This window comes from Peromyscus leucopus, chromosome 18, assembly GCF_004664715.2.
Source record: "Peromyscus leucopus breed LL Stock chromosome 18, UCI_PerLeu_2.1, whole genome shotgun sequence".
Lineage (NCBI taxonomy): Eukaryota > Metazoa > Chordata > Mammalia > Rodentia > Cricetidae > Peromyscus > Peromyscus leucopus.
Window position 1 is genome coordinate 2769372 of NC_051078.1, and position 19229 is coordinate 2788600.

The 19229-nt window shown below is 54.6% G+C and overlaps 1 protein-coding gene across 1 annotated transcript; it reads right to left on the minus strand.

The window, feature by feature from the left end:
• Nucleotides 1–1121: 1121 nt before the first annotated feature.
• Myo1a (myosin IA) lies at nucleotides 1122–19229 on the minus strand. The gene is made up of 28 exons (XM_028886209.2): nucleotides 18813–19229; nucleotides 17180–17312; nucleotides 16964–17079; nucleotides 16618–16712; nucleotides 15479–15583; nucleotides 15255–15301; nucleotides 15071–15134; nucleotides 14857–14955; nucleotides 12417–12520; nucleotides 12155–12302; nucleotides 11620–11738; nucleotides 11454–11540; nucleotides 10519–10584; nucleotides 10288–10392; nucleotides 8007–8069; nucleotides 7630–7830; nucleotides 7288–7514; nucleotides 6764–6964; nucleotides 6493–6586; nucleotides 6040–6189; nucleotides 5871–5939; nucleotides 5499–5573; nucleotides 3299–3433; nucleotides 2598–2704; nucleotides 2281–2413; nucleotides 2003–2155; nucleotides 1754–1881; nucleotides 1122–1462 (listed from the first exon to the last, which is right to left on the minus strand). The coding sequence occupies exons 2-28, from the start codon at nucleotides 17291–17293 to the stop codon at nucleotides 1339–1341; spliced, it is 3129 nt and encodes a 1042-aa protein (XP_028742042.2). The 5' UTR covers nucleotides 17294–17312; nucleotides 18813–19229; the 3' UTR covers nucleotides 1122–1338.

Genomic DNA, 19229 nt, shown 5'->3' on the forward strand with positions numbered 1-19229 from the left:
CTGGGGGTCAGGCAGAGAGAGAGAGAGAGAGAGAGAGAGAGAGAGAGAGAGAGAGAGAGAGAGAGAGAGAGAGAGAGAGAAGAGGAGAGGAGAGGAGAGGAGAGATTAATCTGTAGGCAGGAAGGATAGTTAATCAGGTCTCCCTGCCAGCATGATTACTTGGACCCGTGAGCTGCCTACCGATGGAGGCTGCGAGGGACCCAGCCTCAGAGCTTAGTGGAGGAGGCAGGGAGGGTAGAGATGGTGGGAGGAGGAGGAGGAAGAAGAGACACCCAGAGACAGGAACAACGGCAGCCCTTCCTAATCTCTCCCTGGGTACGCATCTAAATTTCATGGCTATACACAGCATGTTCCCCAAAGATAGAGCAGGGTAGTGAGACAAGACCGTCTCTGAGGACAGGAAGATGAAGGACAGCGGGGAAAGGTACAAGAGATCCTACAGATTAACGGGAACAAAGCCCACACAGACTGAGACCGACACAGAAAATGAAGGAGGACAAGAGGAAAGGGGTCAGTCTGAGAGACGGGCACGTCCGAGTCAGGGAGCCTGCCCCTGCCGGGGGCTGCCAGCTACGGGACAGTGACTGGCAGCAGCTTGACATCTCAGAGGCGTGGAGAGGAAGAGGGTTCCTGGGAGGCGAGTGTGATACAGCCCATCTCCGGGGTGGAGGGTGACGGAGACCCCGGGGGCAGGGTCCCGGCATACCCCAGCTTGCCTCAGCTTGCATGAACCCTGCAGCCTTAGGCTTCCTTTTCAGGCTACATCTCCAAGGAGCCTAGTCTCCAAGACAGGCATCCTCAAGTCTTCCCTCCAGGGACACACTTAATGAACCAGCTCGTTGGCCACCTGCGACCTGAGCCCTATCCCGGACTCCTACACCCCCCACCCCAGTCTCTCTAAACCCCGCCAGAGCTCAGCCGGTCAAGGAGGCCAGAGACAATTCCCCTTCTTTTCCTTATTGTCTGCACTATCTGGTTCCCAGGAGCCTAAGGGACACACGGCCTGGGGGAGTGGGGGTGGAGGGCCCAAGGACAGCTGGGTGAAAATCAGTCAAGTAAATAAGTAAGCATATGCAACCAGGCAAGGACGTAAGCAAACACGGACCGGCCAACGCTGCCCACACCTTTCTGAACCACATGATTTATTGGTGGGCAAATGGGCTGAAGCTGGGCGGATGCTACATTTGGAAAAGGATTGTGGGAAGGTCCAGGGAACAGAAAGGCCATCTTCAAAGATCCTTCAGCTCTAAGCACCACTTCATGACCGGGAGAGCTAGACAAAAGTTCTGGTCCAGAGGAAGAAGCTGCGTCCGTCTCCAGGAGGCCCCAACCTCCTCACTATACAGTCACCTCCATGGAATGACTCCCCTTCTTCTTGCAAATCAACTTGCCGTTCCTGCTTCCCTCGGGGCCCTGGATAACCTTCACGGCCACACTGCCGTCCTTGAACCTCACTGAGAACCTGGAGGGAGAAGGGACAGAGAAACTGGAGCTGGGGCCTCCGTTCTCTGGGCCGGACTCTTTTCCAGATGACTCCCTCTCCCTGGAGCAAGCAGACGGACAGTACACCCCCACCCATCGGATGGGTGCACAGAGTCCAGGGGTGTGGTCAACTCGAAGAGAAACCTCCGGGCCCTGCCCTGACACACACAGGCTGTTTCACTTTCTGATCACACGAATTTCCCGGTCACCATGACCAGGAAGCCCGGTCATCTATCCCAGGCTGTGCCTCGTCACCAGCTCATGGCCTTACTTCTCAGTCACGGTGACAGAGAGCTGCCTCTGTGTCGCATCCTGCACAGCTTGGTACATCTTTGTCAGCAGCTCAACCACGTGGTCACTGACCAGCAGGATGTCCCCCTTGGAGTCTGCCAATGACGTCTGAGGAACAGGGGGGAAATAGCAGAGATTAATTTCCCCCCCCCTCGGGAGCAGCCATAGTGAGAAGTTTGGCTCCAGCATATCCAGTCCACCCCGGTCCCAGGGTCCCCACTCCAGAGACCTCACTCAGGTGCAAGCTGAAGAGCCCGTCCCGAAGGCTGGTGACGGACACCCCAGCCACATTCTCCAGGCCAATCACAATTTGGGCCTGGGACTTCTTGGCATCGGTGAGAATCACATGGGCCTTGGTGAGGAGGAGAATCCGGGCAGATGTCTGGAGAGGACACAGGGAACGGCGAGGACTGGCATCGTCACCCACGCCCTGCCCTGGACGGAGGAGCATGCGCAGCCGGCCCCGGGCCACTTCCCGCCGTGGGGCGGGGCGCAGCGGCTCTTCACCTTGCCATTGCCTCGGTTGACCTTCCTCACGGTGTCCGCCACCAGGACAGGCCCGTCCTCCTTGCGCTTCAGTCTCTGCAGCTTGGGGTTCCCCTGCAGCCCGATGTAGTCACCGCGGAATGGGATCGGGACGCTGGGGACGCACGGGAGGAGGCAGTGAGAACGGGGCCCCGCTCACCTCCCAGTGCCAGGTCCCCCCCCACACCCCTGCGGGGTCAGAGTCGTTAAGGGGGACACAGACAGGTGTCTCCAGTCCTCCCTGGCATCTCTGAGGCGGGCTGGGTGAGAGAATCGGCTGAGCATTGGCAGGCCCTCACCTCTGAGGGTAGGAAGCCTTCTTGCCCTTGAAGAGTTCACTGGCGCAGAGCTTTTCCCTCAACGCCTGCACCTGCCCCGGGGACAGCTGATCGCGGAACTTCTTGCACTGAGGGGAAAGGAGAACGCAGGATCGTGGAGGTGGAAAGCAAGGGGGCCAGAGGGGGGAGGACGGCGACTGGACACAGGAAGGGGCCTGGAGCACTAGTGAGGGAGACAGAAACTGAGGGGTGTTGAAGAGAAGGCGGACGCCAGCCGATCCAAGCCCCGTGAGAGCACAGTGCCCAGCACACAGGCCCAGGCTTGGCCTACACGGGCGGCATCGGAACGCACTTCCTGAATGAAAGGACAGTCCGCACTGTGATGTGAAGGAAGTCAGTCGGACGCAGAAAAGACAAATGCTGTGTGGATGCCACTTACAAGAGTCTCCTACAAAAGCGAAAGTCATCGAAACAGAAAGTGGGGCTGCTGCTGGATATGGGGGGAGGGCAGGGCTGGAGGGCAAAGAGCAGAAGCAGGAAGGTGGCTGGGGGCGGCCGCCTTGTGACAACCTGAACGCACTGATTGCTGGAACTCCACACTCAGAAATGGGAACATGACAGATGCTACTTATGTATATATTTTACCACAGTAAAGAAAAAAGAAACCAGGAGGAAAATGGGGGGGGGGGTTCACAACAGAGAAGGGAGGTGCCCGACCTCACCTTCCACTGGCAGAAGAGGCGCCGCAGCTCCTGATTGGCTGTGTTGAAGCATCTGTAAGGGGCAGCTGGCCATGTGTTGTCCAAGACTTTGGTGGATGGCAAATTCTTCCTCAGATCCAAGAGAAATTTCTGTGCCTGCGGTGAAAGCAGAGTGTTAGGAAGGGAATCATGAGAGGAGCCACTTTCGGGCGGGTATGATTCACACCCAGGTCCTGCCACTCAGAGAAGCAAGAGCAGAGCTGAAGAGGTGGGACAGACTGCCTCTGGGGTCTCTGTCCCTGTGCGCTGTGCTTTGGGGCAGAAAGGTAAGGACAGAAATGGAAAGCAGTGGGACACGAGGCCCTGACACCCAGGGCAGTGAGGCGGGGTGATTCCACGTCAAAGCTAGTCTCTCTATTCCGTTCCCCTGGCTTTCTCGTCTCTCAGGTCACAGTGACCCAGAGCTGGGATCATCATCTGTGCTGGTTATTGGAGAGACACCAAATCTGCCCCCATCTCTACTCAACGGTGCCTGACACCTCAGTCTGCCAGGAAGGTTCCTGCCACAGTCCTTCCTTCTTTGTGCTCTCAGGGACAATGGCACTCGGCCTACTTCTTGCTGACCCCCGGGATTCTGCCAGTGTGTGAGCTCCAGTATCTCCCACACGAGCCTTTCAGCCAGTGCGGGGTTGCCCAGTGCTTACTTTTTCTAGCTCCCCAGAGTCTAAGCCTGCCTAGAGCCACGGGCTGCCAGAACTTCTGTTAGAGGGACAACCTCAGGCAGTGGCTGGCAGCTCAGAAATCAAATGCTTTACATCCCAGCTCTACCATTTATCAGCCACAGGGCCCGGGGCGAACTACTCCGCCTCCCTAAGTCTCAGCTTGTTTTATTTTGTTTTTTTTTTAAGATAGGATCTCACTATGGAGCTCTGGCTGAACTGGCACTTGCTATGTAGACCAGGCTGATCTCCTCCCGAATGGAGTTAAAGGCACACGCCACCACACCTGGCCTGAGTCTTAGTTTTTTAACCTGTCAGGTTAAAAGGGGAAGGCAGGGGGCCTGCGTAACAGGCCTGTCAGAAGCCCTGGCGTTGTGCATGGGAAGAGCGTAGCATATTGCCAGTGTTCAAGGGCAATGGCGCTGGATTACAGGCCTCGGCCAAGGGCCAGACGCATTGGGAGAACCAGTGACCCAGGATTCTCAGGGTGTGATTTATTGAACCACACAGCCCCTGGGGTGATGTTCAGCAGCTGCCTGACAAAGTCCAGGAGGACGGAAAGTTGAAAGAAGGAACTGTCAGGAGATAAGCGCAAAATCGGCTTGAGGAGCTCAGGTGTCCAGAGAGACAGCACGTACTGGGGAAGAGAGGAGGCGGCAGAGCCAGCCCAGCAGGCCAGGCTAGCGCGGGGCCAGGGGCCAGGGAGGAACGGGGAAGAAGGGCAGAGGATGCCACACGCCGCCTCCTCCTCCTCTCTTCAGAACTCCCACCCTCCCTGATCAAACAGCCCGGGATTTAGGAGGACAGAGTACCAAATGAAGGCACTTCATGCCCAACTGAGCACACTTGGTGAGGGTCGGAAAAACTAACAAAGGCAGTTGCCTAAGGTCAGCTACACATCCCTGCGGCCCTCAGGCTAAGGCCCCTATGTTCCCATCTTGTCTGGCCTGTCCCTGAGACTTCACTGGGGTACCGTTTCCTCTGTGGTTTTGGCAATATCCTCTGGGAAGTGCCACCTCTATCTAACAGACATCCTGCTGGGAGCCATCCACAGCTGGAGGCATCCTCTGTCAGATCCTCCCAGAGATGCCCCTCCTCATTTGCCTGGGGGTTCAGCGGAGACAGGAGGAGGGAGATGTGATCCTTCCACCTCAAAATGGATCTTGGAGTTCAGGCTGGTTAATCCTGTGTCCTCATCATGCACTTCCATAAGAAGGCTCCCCCATCCCCTTGCCCTGCCCTGGCCCCAGCCTGTCTGTCCCCAGGTCTATGCGTCCGCAGCTCGGATGAGAATACCAGGACTCTTCATTGGCACAGGATACAAACAGCATCTACCTGAGTCAAGTGATGTCTGATGTGGCTCCAGCCACAGACACCAGAGCCTGCTCCATTTCATGGCGTGAAGACGCTCCAAGGGGAAGCTTGGAGTCAACCCCCCGCCCCATCCTCTCCCAAGACTGTCCCAACTCCTCTGCCAACCCACACCTTACCCCGACACTTACTATGCTCTGATAGATAAAGTTCGCCAAGGTTAGAGCAGCGCCTGACCGGAAGTATTTTCGGTAATTCTTGCGGGCCTGGAAAGGGTGTGTGAGGAAGACGTCAGCAGTGAGACAGAGTCTAGGAGAAGGTCCGCTATTTTTTTTTTCCCCAACCAAAGTACCAGAGTCAGAAAAACAGATAAATAAACAAATGAAGGGCTGAGATTATAACAGGAAAAATGATTCGAAGTCACCAACAGATAAAGGCAGAAACACACCCAGACCCGTGCACTGTCTCACGGCTGCACATCCACAGCGGGACAGGCCAGAGCAGAAGGGTGGTCCCGGTGTCACGGCGTGACCATAACCCAACGACCTGTCTGCCCTTCATACCTTCCACCCTCTCACGAAAGCCTGGATCAGCAGGGCTGACGCCTTCATCTTGCCATACTGCTTCTTTTGCTGTAGGAAACGGGGCGCCGTCAGAAAAAAAGCCACACCCTAAACCACATGCCCCCGCAGCGGGAGTGACGAGGGTGGTGCCCGGGGAGTGAGGTGGCACCTTGTTGCCCCGAAACCAAGCCGCGATGAGGATCTGACTCTTGCGCATCTGCTGGTAGTGGGTCCGACAGCGCCAGCCCCGGTAAACCTTCTGTATGAGGGTGGCCAGCTGCTCAATCCTCAGACGCCTTTGCTCCTCCAGGTAGAAAAGCTGGGGTGGGGGCAAACAGGGGCTTGCTCTCCCTTGCACTACGCCGGACGGAAGCTCCCCAGCCTGCCTCTTACATGAGCACCCATCTTTCAGTGTCTACTACAGCCAGGCCAGGCCCCGGGGTGAGCTCCTGGCTTCGGGCAGAAGGGCAAGCGCTCACTTCCCAGGGTGGCACCTTCCTCGTGGGCCATCCAGTCCTGCACTGGATGCTGCCTTCCCCGCCGCTAGCCTCTTTCTCAGGGGAGCTAGTCACAGCCCCACATCCTAACCCCACCGAAGGCGGCCCCCCACTTTCTGACTCACGGTCTTGGGGCTTCTGATGAAGATCTTTGTCTTCCCATAGGCCAGCTCTTCTGAAGATACAGTCAGGGACTCTAGGACCTTCTCCACACCTTCCCTACAGGGGCAGATGGAAGAGAGAGCTGGGGGTGAGGTTCGCCAGGCAGAGTCCTCCTCCACGTCTCCCCTATCCCTCTGAAGCCCTGTTGAAGAGAAGCACCATTTTCCCAAGAACCCATGCACCCTCCTCAGCAGAACTGCCCAGCTCCTCTCCCCCCGCCCCACTGGGTCTTACCGGTCTCCCCCATTCCAGTGAGGCCAGGTGCTCCGGCTCAGCAATCGGTACCTTTCGAGGAAAGGCTTGTAGGCCTGGCGGTGGGCATAGCCAGCCCTCCGCACCCGGACGTTCTCCAGCAGCCCCAGGTACCGAGCCTGGACCACCGCCAGCTCTGAGGAGAACCTACCTTGCTGCTGCTGGTCATTGGGCTTTATGCACCTGGTCGGGAAGTCAGGAAGACGCAGGCTCAGGAGCAGACTCCAAGCTAGTGACACTGCCCTGGTCCTCGCATGCCTGCTCCCCACAAGCCCCTGAGATGGGAGTTTCAGGAGAAGTGAAAGGAGACCCTTCCCAGTTTCACTCTCCTCGGATGACACTCTGTCGGCCACAGGATGCTCACCTAGCTCCTCATCTGGTCCCATCTCCCAATGACAAAGAGCCTCTAGAATCCTATTCCTGAGACTCCCCGACACAGACATGTTCTACCAGGCTCGGACCCCACCCCACGTTTAGGACATTCCCCTGTGTGCCCAGCTTTTCACCTGATGTAGTTGGGGTTCTTAGAATACAGGTTCTTCATGAGTACGGCCACCGAATTCTTAAACTGGGTGCCCGCGGTCGGGGGTCGTTTGAGAGAGGCTTCCTTGGGATTGCCCTCTGGGAACAAGGACCGAAGGAGAGGATGCTGGGCCTTCCACATTGTCTGGGATAGGTCTCGGAAGAGCAGGTCATTATTCTTGTCGATGAAGCCGGTCACGTTGTACGTCACCTGCAGAGGAGCAGATGTGGGTTCAGATCCCATACGAAGCCTTCTTCCAGCACTTGGGTTTTCACCTCCAGACCCGCCTCTGCCTCTGAGTCCCGCCACAGCCCTCCTACATCACCTTGCCCGCATAGTGGCAAATACGGAAGCAGCTGAGGCCCATGGTGTGGTCGTACTGGCGCTGGGCATTCTGGGTGACTTTGCTCTCATAGTGAGTGTGCTTAGAGAAGAGCTGGTTCAGCTTTGCTAGGAAAGTGGAGTCGCTGACCACCCCAGGTCTCAGACACTCCTCGTCCAGCATGGCCAGGATGCCTCGCTGACTCTAGGTCGAGAGAACAAGATCGATGTAAGCTTGGTCTGGTCCTTCAAGATGGCCACATTATCACTACTGTCCCTCAACCCTCTCTCACCAGGTTGGGGGAAGGGAGACAGGGAGACAGGGGAGGGGAAATGTTCAGGCAGTCTGGAAAGGGAGGTCCCAGAGCCGAGACCACTCACGTGCTCGATGAGGTTGCAGATGATGCCGTTGTCAAAGTATTCCACCTTTGTCCATGGTATGCCCTGGCAAGGAGTCGTCAGTTACAGAAACAAGGCCCAGGACATTTCTAAAGGCTCCCTTTAACCCACCCTAAAAGGAACTTTCGAGGGGCTGGAGAGATGGCTTGGCGGTTAAGAGGACCTGGGTTTAATTCTTGGCACCCACATGGCAGCTCACAACTGTCTATAACTCCAGTTCCAGGGGATCTGACACCTTCACACCAATGCACATAAAATAAACTTTTAAAAAAAAAATTTTTTAAAAAGGAACTTTAGAAAGGCCTGTCGCTCAGAGAGGACCTTGGTTTGACTCAGTTTACAACCCATCCCTCCCAGGTTGGTGAAGAGTGTGTGTGTGTGTGTGTGTGTGTGTGTGTGTGTGTGTGTGTAACCCAGAGCACCTGAAAGAGGAGAGACAAGACTTGAAGACGGTGCAGGCTGGGAGGGACAGGCTGTGTCAGGTGCAGGGTGGGACAGAGCCCACCACCGGGGGTAGAGAAGGATCCCGTACACGGGGAAGAGGAGGGGCCACAGTGCTCTGACATGATCAGTACATCTAGAGAGCGCGAATCAGGGCTGTTACCCAGCAACGAAGTCAAATCGTGATGCCTCTGCAAAGCTCTGCACCTGTGGTTTTATCCGACGGTGCTCACTGCGCACTTGCTAGAACACAGACTGCTCCTCCCCTGCGCTGTTTCCAACTCAGCATGCCTGGGACGCACCCAGGAGTTTCCAACCTGCCCCCAGTGGTGGAGTTGCTTCCAGCCCAGGACCACACTTCAAACCCTGCTGATCCAGGCCTGAGATGTCTCCACGGGTCAATGTGCCTGCTGCCAAGCCTGACGCCCTGAGTTCAATCCCCAGGTCCCCACATGCTTCACGGACAGAGTCAACTTCTCCAAGCTGTCCTCTGAGCTCCACACAAAGTCTGTGACACATACATACATGCCCAACAGACACACAAATAAATAAAATAAAAAGTAACCACTGATAAACACCTATCTTTAGAGCATATAATTTTTTAAAGTAAGGCTCGCTCTCTGCTTTGAGCTCCTGCTGAACATCAGGCTTACAGGAGGCTGCGTCATCATCCCTCCCAGCGGCCAGACAACTCAGGCGGGGTCAGACCCAAACTTAGGCTGTGGTGCACGGTCTTTCCCTCTTCCCTCACAGTTTCTTAGAGAAAAGAGACTGAAACTAAGTGAAGATGCTTTCCTACTTCTTCCCAAAATACCTTTCCCAACAGGCTAAATGTAAGACGGCCTCTTGTGGTACCACACAGCCACAAAGAGGATTACCTTGCTAAGCGATGACAAGGTACAGAACACAGTGCATTTACTGGCTTTTATCTATGTTTTATATATTTTTTAAAAAAGTCTATTTACATATTTGCATGTAAACAGGTAAAAGACCTTCTGGTCTTTGTGGGGAGGCAAAAATGAGAGTTTAGGGGCAGAGGTGAAAGGAGACTTTTACTCACCTACTTTTAAAAGCTTTTGAAATTTGAAATATAGGAATGTATCATCTTTGAGCATTTAAGTTGTTAAAAACAAAAAATCCGTGAAACACCTTTTTTCAAGTCTCTGCATTGCAGCCACGTTGCCGGAAGCCCTGCTGTAGAGACGGCAGCTCACAGGGAGCATCTCCGGAAGGCCTACGGAGTGAGACTCGGCGCTCCCACTTGGAAGTGGATTGGCTTAACCAGAGAGCTTTCCTAACACCTAGCCATGGGGTTCACACCGAGTACACTGACTCACACTGAGGGGTTCACACTGAGTCAGGGAAGGGGGTGTGGAAACCCGGCTCCTCCGCGGGGCACTTCTGGTGAGTAAGTCTAGAACAATGCAGCTCCAACAGCAGACATCATCACCCAGGGCCCCGGGGAAGGCAAGGGACTCTGACGTGTCAGAGAAAGGAGCGGAAAGGGATGTGTAGGGTGCCAAGCCCAGGGGAAATGTCCCTCTCCATTTGTCTTACAGACTGCCACGGGCAGAGCGGAGCTGTCCACTCTTATCAGGACTCTCCACACGCAAACACCCTTCCATCCATCTGCGCCCTGTCTGAACTGGCCGGGAGTGGAAGGCTGGGGACGGGGAAGATGGGAATCTTGGAAATGCTGAATGCTCAGCTGTGAGAGGGAAACATTTTGTCCTTTGTGTTCCCATCTGGGGACAATTAGAAGGAAATTGTGATCAAGAAGAAAGGCACACATCTGGAAGGGCAGGCAGGAGGCCGGGCTTACTTCTCTCTTATATTCCTCTTGTTCCTCCTTCAAGGTCAGCTCTATGAACACCTGCTGGAGTTTCTCGTTACAGTAGTTGATCACGAACTGCTCAAAGCTATTGTCCTGAGTGAAAGGAAGGTGGCTTACGTCAGGCCGGTCCTCCTCACAGCCCCTCCCTCTCTCAGCCACGGCCAGCCCGTCCCCCTAAGTGGGGAAGCAGGCCACTGAGGCGGGTTGACGCTCTCTCACCTCCAATATCTCGAATCCATAGATATCCAGGACCCCCATAACCTTCCTCTTCTCCCCAGTGCCCACCTGAAGAGGAGGGAGGACAGACGTGAGGAGTGCCCCCCGCCCCGGTCCCCGGTGCACACCAGGGCCAGAATTAGAGCAGGGACAAACAGAATGCCATGAGCCGGACCAAGCTGGAGAGGAACTGGGGCGTCTACCCTCCTCCTGCATCAACCGCAGTACAAGCAGAGGAGGAGGAGGAAGAGGAGGAGGAGGAAGAGGAGGAAAGGGAAGATGCAGATGGATTCCATGGTGGTTCCCACCACACCAAGAAGAAAGACATTAAATGCCCTTAGGACAGTGGCTCTGAACCTTCCTAACGCTGTGACCCTGCAATACAGTTCCTCATGCTGTGCGGGCCTCCAACATTATCTTCATTGCCATTTCATGACTGTAATTTTGCTACCGTTATGAATCATAATGTAGGTATCTGTGCTTTCTGATGGTCTTCGGTGACCCCTGTGAAAGGGTCAGTCAGCCCCCAAAGGGGCCCCGACCCGCGGGTTGGGAAATACTGCACTGTAGGGATAGTGAGGAAACGCAGAAGGTACGCGCAACGTGGCTTTTCCTCAGCCATAAAAAAGAACCGAATTATATCATTCGTATTGATGTGAGTGGAGCTTCTGAGTCACACGGCAGCCATGTCCATTCTGATCTGCAGGCAGGCATCCACAGCTGTGAGTGGCTACTGCCAAATGAAGAAACTGAGGCTCAGGGTCTTTGTGACGGTGAGAGACAGGTAAAGAGCTGGACCAGACTGTGGGCCTCAAACTCCTAGGAGGAAGTGTTCCTCCCTCTTCGTGTCCCTCTCTCGTGCATCTCAGAAACCAGAGAATGGAGCTAGCAGCCAGGGCAAGGAGGTGAAGCAGGCTTTGGGGAAGGGCATCTCTCACCTTAATGCTCTCATTGATGCGGTTCACTATCCAGTCAAAGAGGCGGTTGTAAACATTCTTAGCCAAGGCATCCCGAGCATATTGAGCCTGGGGTGGGGGGCGTGGTCTCATTAATGTGGTAGCCACAGAACAGCCTCGAAGTCAGCTCCTTCAAGAGGGCTCTTACCTGCATGACATTCAGTACCGTGACCACCTTTTCTTTGCCGGTCTCCATGGTTCTTGAGCACAAAGCCTTCTCTAATTCTGCTGAACTCAGACCCATCATCTCCCCAATCTCCCGAACACCTAGAATGACAAAGAAGTACAAGGCGGCTGGAGAGGGACCTTGTCTCAGTGGAGGAAGAGCCGGGATGACTAATGACCCACTTTGGCTGGGGAAGTCACTGCAGTTGACCCAGGAGGAATGAGACACACTGCCTGGACTATCTACTCTCCTATGAGGATCTCCTGAAACAGGCCAGATTGTCCCCAACTCTCAGAAGATTCGGCTGAGGCTCTGACCCTCACAGGTCAAAGCCTAAACATTTTCAGACGCTCATTCCAAAGCGCTTCAGTAGAGTCATTGGGAAGCCTCTTCAGAGAAGAATGCAGGAGTGGGCTGAGGGGAAGAGCACCAGGTGACTTCGGTCATGTGGGAGCCGGTCCCAAGGCTGGACTCGGGGTGGGAGATTCCGAGTGGGCCCCAGCCAGGCGGTACCAACCTTTCCCATCCCTGATGCCGCTCGCTGGTATCCCATTGGCCTGGAACTCGTCTGCCAGCTCCACGTTTCCCAGCTTCAGCACCAGTGCCGTCACCTCCAGCACTTGCCTGATTTCATCCTCCGAGAACCCGATCACTGACATTGCACTCTTGGGGAGAAGAGCAGGGACCAGCTGAGCTGATGCGTCCGGTCCGATGCCTCCACTCACAAAGCCCGGGCTCAGAGGACGGCGGCCTCGAGGGCCCCGGTCCGCCCCACTCACCTGCACAGCCCTGAAGTCGGAGGCGTCATCCATACCATCCACTCTGGACACTTCCTTGTTCAGGTAGGTATACCCGCTTGTATTCCGCTCAAGCTTCAGGGCCGCTGGGAGGGCGGGTGTGGAAGAAAAGGGTTAGCCGGTGCTGTCTGCAATGCGCCAGGCCGACACCCCACGACCCTGGCCCTGGGTCATATTTTAGGTCCATCCCTTGTCTCCTTTGGATGGGGTTAAGAGATTCCCACGATGATAAACTAACTTTTAAAGGGGTTTTTAGGGCTTGGGTGTTCATACCTGTGAGAGTTCCACAAGAGTCTGATTTTTTATCCCAACCCTCTGGGTCTAAACGATGAAAACAATCAAGCAACCCCCCCCCCTCTCCTACTCAGGCAAGAAGGTGAGGGAAGGAGGGAAAACACCCATCTGCCCCGACTCAGCGCCCTGGGCTGTGTCTGTCAACACATCCAGCATCTGTTCACTGGCCCTGAGGCCTCCTCTGGAAGGTTCTCTCCACTGCCCACAGCTGAGCCGAATGGCTTTCTTGTGTTCCCCTGAGGTAAATAAGACTCTCCCAGCCCACATCATGAGAGCTAGGTTTTGATTTTTTTTTTTCCCCTATCATCCCCCCAATAAGTGATTTGTGTGTCGGGACTGCTTTTCATCTCCATATTCTGTGTACCTGGTTGGTAAACAGGATTTTTTTTTTTCATTTTAATAAATGAGTCAAGGAAATGTCTCAAGCTGTTCACCTAAGATAGGAAGAGTTAGGCTGATCCTAGACTAGATGCATGTCAATTACATTTTATGCAAATGGTCTGAGAATCAGGGTAGTAAACATCAGATTGGGTTTTAGTATCTGCTCCCTCTATCACGCAGACTCTGAGATAGGAGCTTACTAAGGAAGGGAAGCCAGAGAGAATGAGTCAGAAAACTCGGGAATAATGACTCCAGGGGATTCACCCAGACTCAACTTAAACTAACAGATATGGACCCAGCCAGAACAAAACCCTAGTGCCTGTGAGTCATGCGCATTGAACAGCATAAAGGCCATTATGGCAAGAAGTGGGAGGATAAGACCTACGGAGTCTCCTGAACCATAGAGATTTCAAAGAGCAGAAAAAAGCCATGCAAAAGTCAAGCATAGCATAACAAGGAACCAAAGAGGCGGCGCCTTGGGGGCTAGGAGTCCATGGTTCTCTCACAGCTGGACCGGAGATTGAGACAGCTCTCAAGAGCAAAGTCCCACCTGACCCCTCAGTGATGCTCACTTGGAGCCCCCGCTGGCCAGGCCAGTTCTCAGGCTGTTGTGGACTCTCCTCCAGGACAGGCAAGGAGATTCACGCTGTCCACTCCTAAGGCTGTCTGCACAGGCTTACTGGTACCAACCACACCACACCTGCCACCCCTACGAGACTGAGCTCTTTGATGACAGGGCCCATGTCATCCTCAGCTCTACCGCTAAACCCTAACATAATGCTGATTAGGTGTTCAAGAGGTCCTTGGTGAATGGATGAAGGAAGCCTCTATAGAGCTAAGAAAAGAAAACCAGGGCTGGAGAGGTGGTTAAGAGCAGTGACTGCTCTTCCAAAGGTCCTGAGTTCAATTCCCAGCAACCACATGGTGACTCACAACCATCTGTAATGAGATCTGGTGCCCTCTTCTGGCCTGCAGGGATATGTGCAGACAGAATACTGTAACACAATAAATAAATAAATAAATCTTAAGAAAGAAAGAAAGGAAGGAAGGAAGGAAGGAAGGAAGGAAGGAAGGAAGGAAGGAAGGAAGGAAGGAAGGAAGGAAGGAAGGAAGGAAGGAAACCAGGGAAGACAGCAGGTGGTGGTCCACACCTTTAATCCTTCAGGCAGGCGGATCTCTGTGAGTTTGGGGCCAGACTGCTCTACAGTCTACAGAGAGAGTTTCGGGATAGCCAGAGCTACACAGAGAGACCTGGTCTCAAAAAATAAAACAAACAAACAAAAACCAAAAAGAAAGAAAAGAAAAACAGAAACCCTGGGAAGCTCCTAGGAGAGGTGGGTGTGCCCGCCCAGGCACTGTCTGTCACTAAAGTGTGTGCGTGCGTGCATGCGTGGAAGTCCTGAACATTATGCTGACTGTCCTTGAACACTGACTATCCTTGAACACTCACTATCCTAAACGCTCACTATCCTGCCGCTTCTCCGTGTAACTGTCTACAGACCAGGCTGGGCACGGGGAGAGAGCAGCGGCCGGGCAAAGCAGGCCCGTCCCCTGCACTCCTCCAGCACAGGAGACAACAGAGCAGGCACAGGATTCGCTCTCAACCGGGGGTCCTGAGGCTCTGGGTGGGGGTGCAGGCCAGGGGAAATGGGGCGGGGGCTTGAGAGGAGGCAGGAAGAGGAGCCAAGCGTCCTGGGCACGGGACGAGGTTGGGGCGTTTGGCCACGCGTCCAGGGTGAAGGCGTACTCAGCAGCTGTGCGTCGGCTCCCGCCAGCAGCTGGTAGAAGATGTGGAAGTTCCTTTCCCCTTTGAGCTGCTTTACCACTCGGGACTTCTCCAGCAGGTCTGGGGGGAGAGTGGGGAGACATCCTCCTCAGAGTCCGGGAGACAGCACCGCACCCCTCTGATTCCGCCCTGAGCCCCTGGTCCCCAAGGGCTGGAGGCGGGCGGGGACACATACAGTTTGTGATGACTCCGCCGAGGGGGGATCCTTTGAAGTCAAACTCAATATCCATGTATTTTCCCTGCAGAGAGAGGCCAGAGGAAGCCTTGACTCCCCTCCCTCACGGCTGTGCGGAGGGGTCCGGGCTGCCCCGCTCCCTCTCGGCACCCCCCACGCCTCCCGGGCAGGTGCCCTCACTCACAAATCGAGAGGAGTTGTCGTTGCGGATGGTCTTGGCGTTGCCGAACGCTGTGGGGATGAAGGAAGGGACGAGAGGGTCGGACTCCGGAGGAGGGAAGTCCTGCGCGGACAGCCTCCCCCAGCCCCCCCCCCCCCCATGGCTCTATTTTGGGATGAGTGGTGACTTTGGAAGCATGTCTAAGGCGGAGAGACTGGGGGTGGGGGAGTAGGGACCAGAGTGCTCACCCTCCAGCACCGGGTTCGACTGAAGCAGCTGCTCCTTCACAGAGTTCACCTGCTCTCCCTTCCCACAGACGGCAGCAACATAGGACATCACCAGCTTGCTCGCCTCTGTGCATAGGAAGCTCTGAGTCCCCGGCCACAGCACCCTGGGTCCCACACCCTTAACTACCACAGAGTCCCCTGCCGGGGCACACCCACTTCCACCTCCCTGACTGCGACGCCCGCACCACAGCAGTAAGAAAAACAGGAAAGATGTGCCTCAGTTATAAATAAATAAATAAATAAATAAATAAATAAATAAATAAATAAATAAATAAATAAATAAATAAATAAATAAATAAATAAACAAACAAACAAACAAATAAAGCAAAACTAACAAAAACCAAAAATAAAAAAAAAGAACACTTACTATGCCAACTGTGGTGGCACACGCCTTTAATCCCAGCACCAGGGAGGCAGAGGCAGGAGGATCTCTGTGAGTTCGAGGCCAGCCTGGTCTACAGAGTGAGTTCCAGGAAAGGCACAAAGCTACACAGAGAAACCCTGTCTCGAAAAACCATTAAAAAAATAAATAAAAATAAAAGAATACTTGCTTCTCTCTCTCCTTCTCTCTCTCTCTCTCTCTCTCTCTCTCTCTCTCTCTCTCAGTAGCCTTGGCTGTCCTGGATCTCGCTCTGTAGACCAGGCTGGCCTTGAACTCACAGAGATCCACCTGCCTCTGCCTCCCGAGTACTGGGATTAAAGGCATGCACCACCACCGTCCAGTGTTACTTGTTACTCTTGTAGAAGACCTAGGTTGAGTTCTCAGCACCCACATTAGGTGGCTCAAAACCACCTGGAACTCCAGTTCCAGAGGATATGAAACCCTCTTCTGGATTCTTCAGGCACCTGCACATATGTGGTGCAAATACGCGCGCGCGCACGCGCGCGCGCGCGCGCGCGCGCGCACACACACACACACACACACACACACACACTCAGCCATACACATAAAATAAATACATCCCTAAAGAAGGAAGAGGGAAAAAAAAAAACTAAAGAGGAGACAGGGGGTTGAGGACAGGGACAGGCCTGTCTTGGAGAGAGGAGGAGACAATTCCAGACATGAGTCCCTGGTCCCCCCAAGCCAGATGCCACCTCACCTGTCTTCCCAGCTCCGCTCTCGCCCGTGATGAGGATGCACTGGTCTCGGTCCCGATCCCTCAGTGACTGGTAGGCCATATTCGCCAAAGCATAGCTTGCAGGAAGGAAGGCAACAACAACCGTGTGAGGCCAGCCCAAGACCGCATCCTTCCATGCACAGCACTAGGTCCGTTCACCCTTCTCACGTGCATGAGATGAGGCCGGAAGCAGCAGGCCTAGGAAGGACTCTTAGGGGACGGAGGATGCTGGAGAGCCTCCTTTGGGGGAGGGGAGGGGAGGGGGATTAAGATGCTCCGTGGACACCACGCTAGAGCTTTGTGCGCCCTCCTCTGGTCCATTACTCACATGTGGGGCTTCAGCTCATAGAAAGTGTAGTCCCGGTATTTGGCAATGAACTCTGGGCCATAGATGGGAAGCTGCTGGTAGGGATTCACCGAGATCACCACATTCCCAATGTAGGTCTAGTGTTGGGGGGAGGGGGGGTTGAAGCAAATGAGCCTGGTGAGAGGAATACCAGAACCCTCTGGGTACCCCACCGCCTGGCACCCATGCCGAGCTCACATAAATTTCCTTGTTTTCGTAACGAAGCTGGAGGTTCTTGATCAGAGAGTCCTCGTCCAGGGGTTCCAGGAGGACAAGGTCCTCCACCCCCACAGGGCCTTCCAGGAGAGGCATGTCAAGAAAGTCGAGGATCCTAGGCGTAAACATGGCAAATTGCTGTTGCTTGCTCAGTTTAAGGGCCAAGTCATGGAGGGAGGAGAAGAGGGCAGAAGTCCCTACGAGGGCCCTCTTTTTCCTTCTGAGGAAGAGCCCTCTAGTCAAAAGGGCCTCTGGACTAGCCTGGCCAGCCAGGGAGGTGGAGGGACCCTCTGACCCCTAGGTCGGGGTGGGATGGCCGTTAGCTAGGCCCATGTTTGTCCACCCACCTGGGGAAGGGTGGCATCAGTAGGCACCGATATGGGAGCAGAACTGTGCTTAAAGGGGAGGGCTGAAGTGCGACCTAAGCTTCGTTCCTCAGCAGAGCACCGAAAGCACCCGCCCTCCTCAGGGAGTGCTCCCTGGCCGCTCGCCCAGTGCTCGTGCTCAGCCCCACTTCAGCACCCTCCACAATGCCTGTCTCCAGAGGCCTCTCTCCCGTCATTACCACGGTGAACTTCATTTTTAGATGATGGTGGACAAGGGGATGAGTTCAAGAATACAGATAGTCCCCCACAAAAGATCGAAACTCCCCGTAGGACACGGAAGAGGCTTGTTTTCCTAACTGTCATGTCTCTCTGGCTGTCCCTCCTGCCTTGTAAAATCTCCAGATTTTATACCCAGTCCTATCATCTTCTGGCATGGACTTTGCCTGCAGACACACCCCATTCTTTAGTAGCTGGTGGGGGTGGACAAGACAGAGCGCTACAGGCAGGGCCGTGGGCCGGGCAGGGCCGTGGGCCGGGCAGGGCTGTGGGCCGGCTGCACGCAGCAGGCAGGCGGCAGGTGTTTCTGTGGGAAGAAACACACCCTCTTCATGCGGACTGAGCAGGCGGGTGGCAGAATTAGTAGTACAGTGGTCACTGCCACTCCCTAGCAGGACTCTTAAGACATCCCCCATTCTCCTGCTTGTTGACCCTAGACCAACAGGGATACCCGTGTGGGGCAAGGAAGGGAGCGACCTTCTTTTCCCTCCATTCTGCTTTTCCCAAGCTCCAGGAACTTCCTACATTCCTAGGCTGCAACGCCAACACTGGTATCAGCAGTCTCTGGGAAGCGTGCAGCGTTCATCACAGGCCAGGCAGTTACAACAGCCCGTGAAGTCCATACTCTCGGTATCCCTTGTATTTCAGATTAAAGCTAAGTAGCCATGCATGGTGGCTTATACCTGTAATCACAATATTCAGGAGGCCAAGGCAGGAGGATTGCCATGAGTCTGAGGCCAACCGGAGTTACACAGTGAATTCCAGACCACCCTGAAGTAAAAAGTAAGATCCCATCTACACACACACACACACACACACACACACACACACACACACACACAAGAGAGAGGGGAGGGGGAGAGTCTTTAAAGCCACTTGGCAGGGAAGGGTGTGAGGCAGAGGTAGGGAAGGACACATCTTTGAGTTTGAATTGAGAGGAGTTAAGAATAGGACTTTGGAGGTGAGAAAGGGGAAATAGAGACCTCAGGGTGACAGGTCAAGGCAGGACTTACCCAACACTGGAACAAGAGTGTACTTCGGTGCCCCTTGGAAAATGGGGGTGGGGAGTCTCCGTCTGTCACAGTGGAGGAGCCACAGATGCCAAGCGAGCAGAGATGGCCTTGTTAGCAGGAACTGTCCATGGTGTCAGGGAAGCCTGGGGTCCCCCATCCGACCTTCCTCAGCGTTGCCTCCTTTAGCCCAGGCTCCCTGTGCCACTCAGGCCAGAGATGGCTGCTCAGCACAAAGTCCAGAGCTGTTCCTGCTGAGGGTGTGGCTCCCTTAACCCTTCACAAGCCCATGACGTGCGTGCAGCCTCCCTGCATTTAGGGGAAGGATCTCTGCCTGGCTTTTGCTGAGGGGCTCCACTAGAGAGGAGTTCATGCCTCACTATTGCAAGAATTTGGAAATAAGGGCAAAAGAAACAGAAT

What these genes read in the sequence shown, in the direction of transcription:
- Myo1a (XM_028886209.2), bottom strand. Translation starts at nt 17,293, where the DNA reads ATGCCTCTCCTGGAAGGCCCTGTGGGGGTGGAGGACCTTGTCCTCCTG. An exon ending in TATGAGCTGAAGCCCCACAT is followed by an intron (nt 16,713 to 16,963) that starts GTGAGTAATGGA and finishes CCTTCCTGCAAG; the next exon opens with CTATGCTTTGGCGAATATGG. An exon ending in ATGGATTCGAGATATTGGAG is followed by an intron (nt 10,393 to 10,518) that starts GTGAGAGAGCGT and finishes CCTTTCACTCAG; the next exon opens with GACAATAGCTTTGAGCAGTT.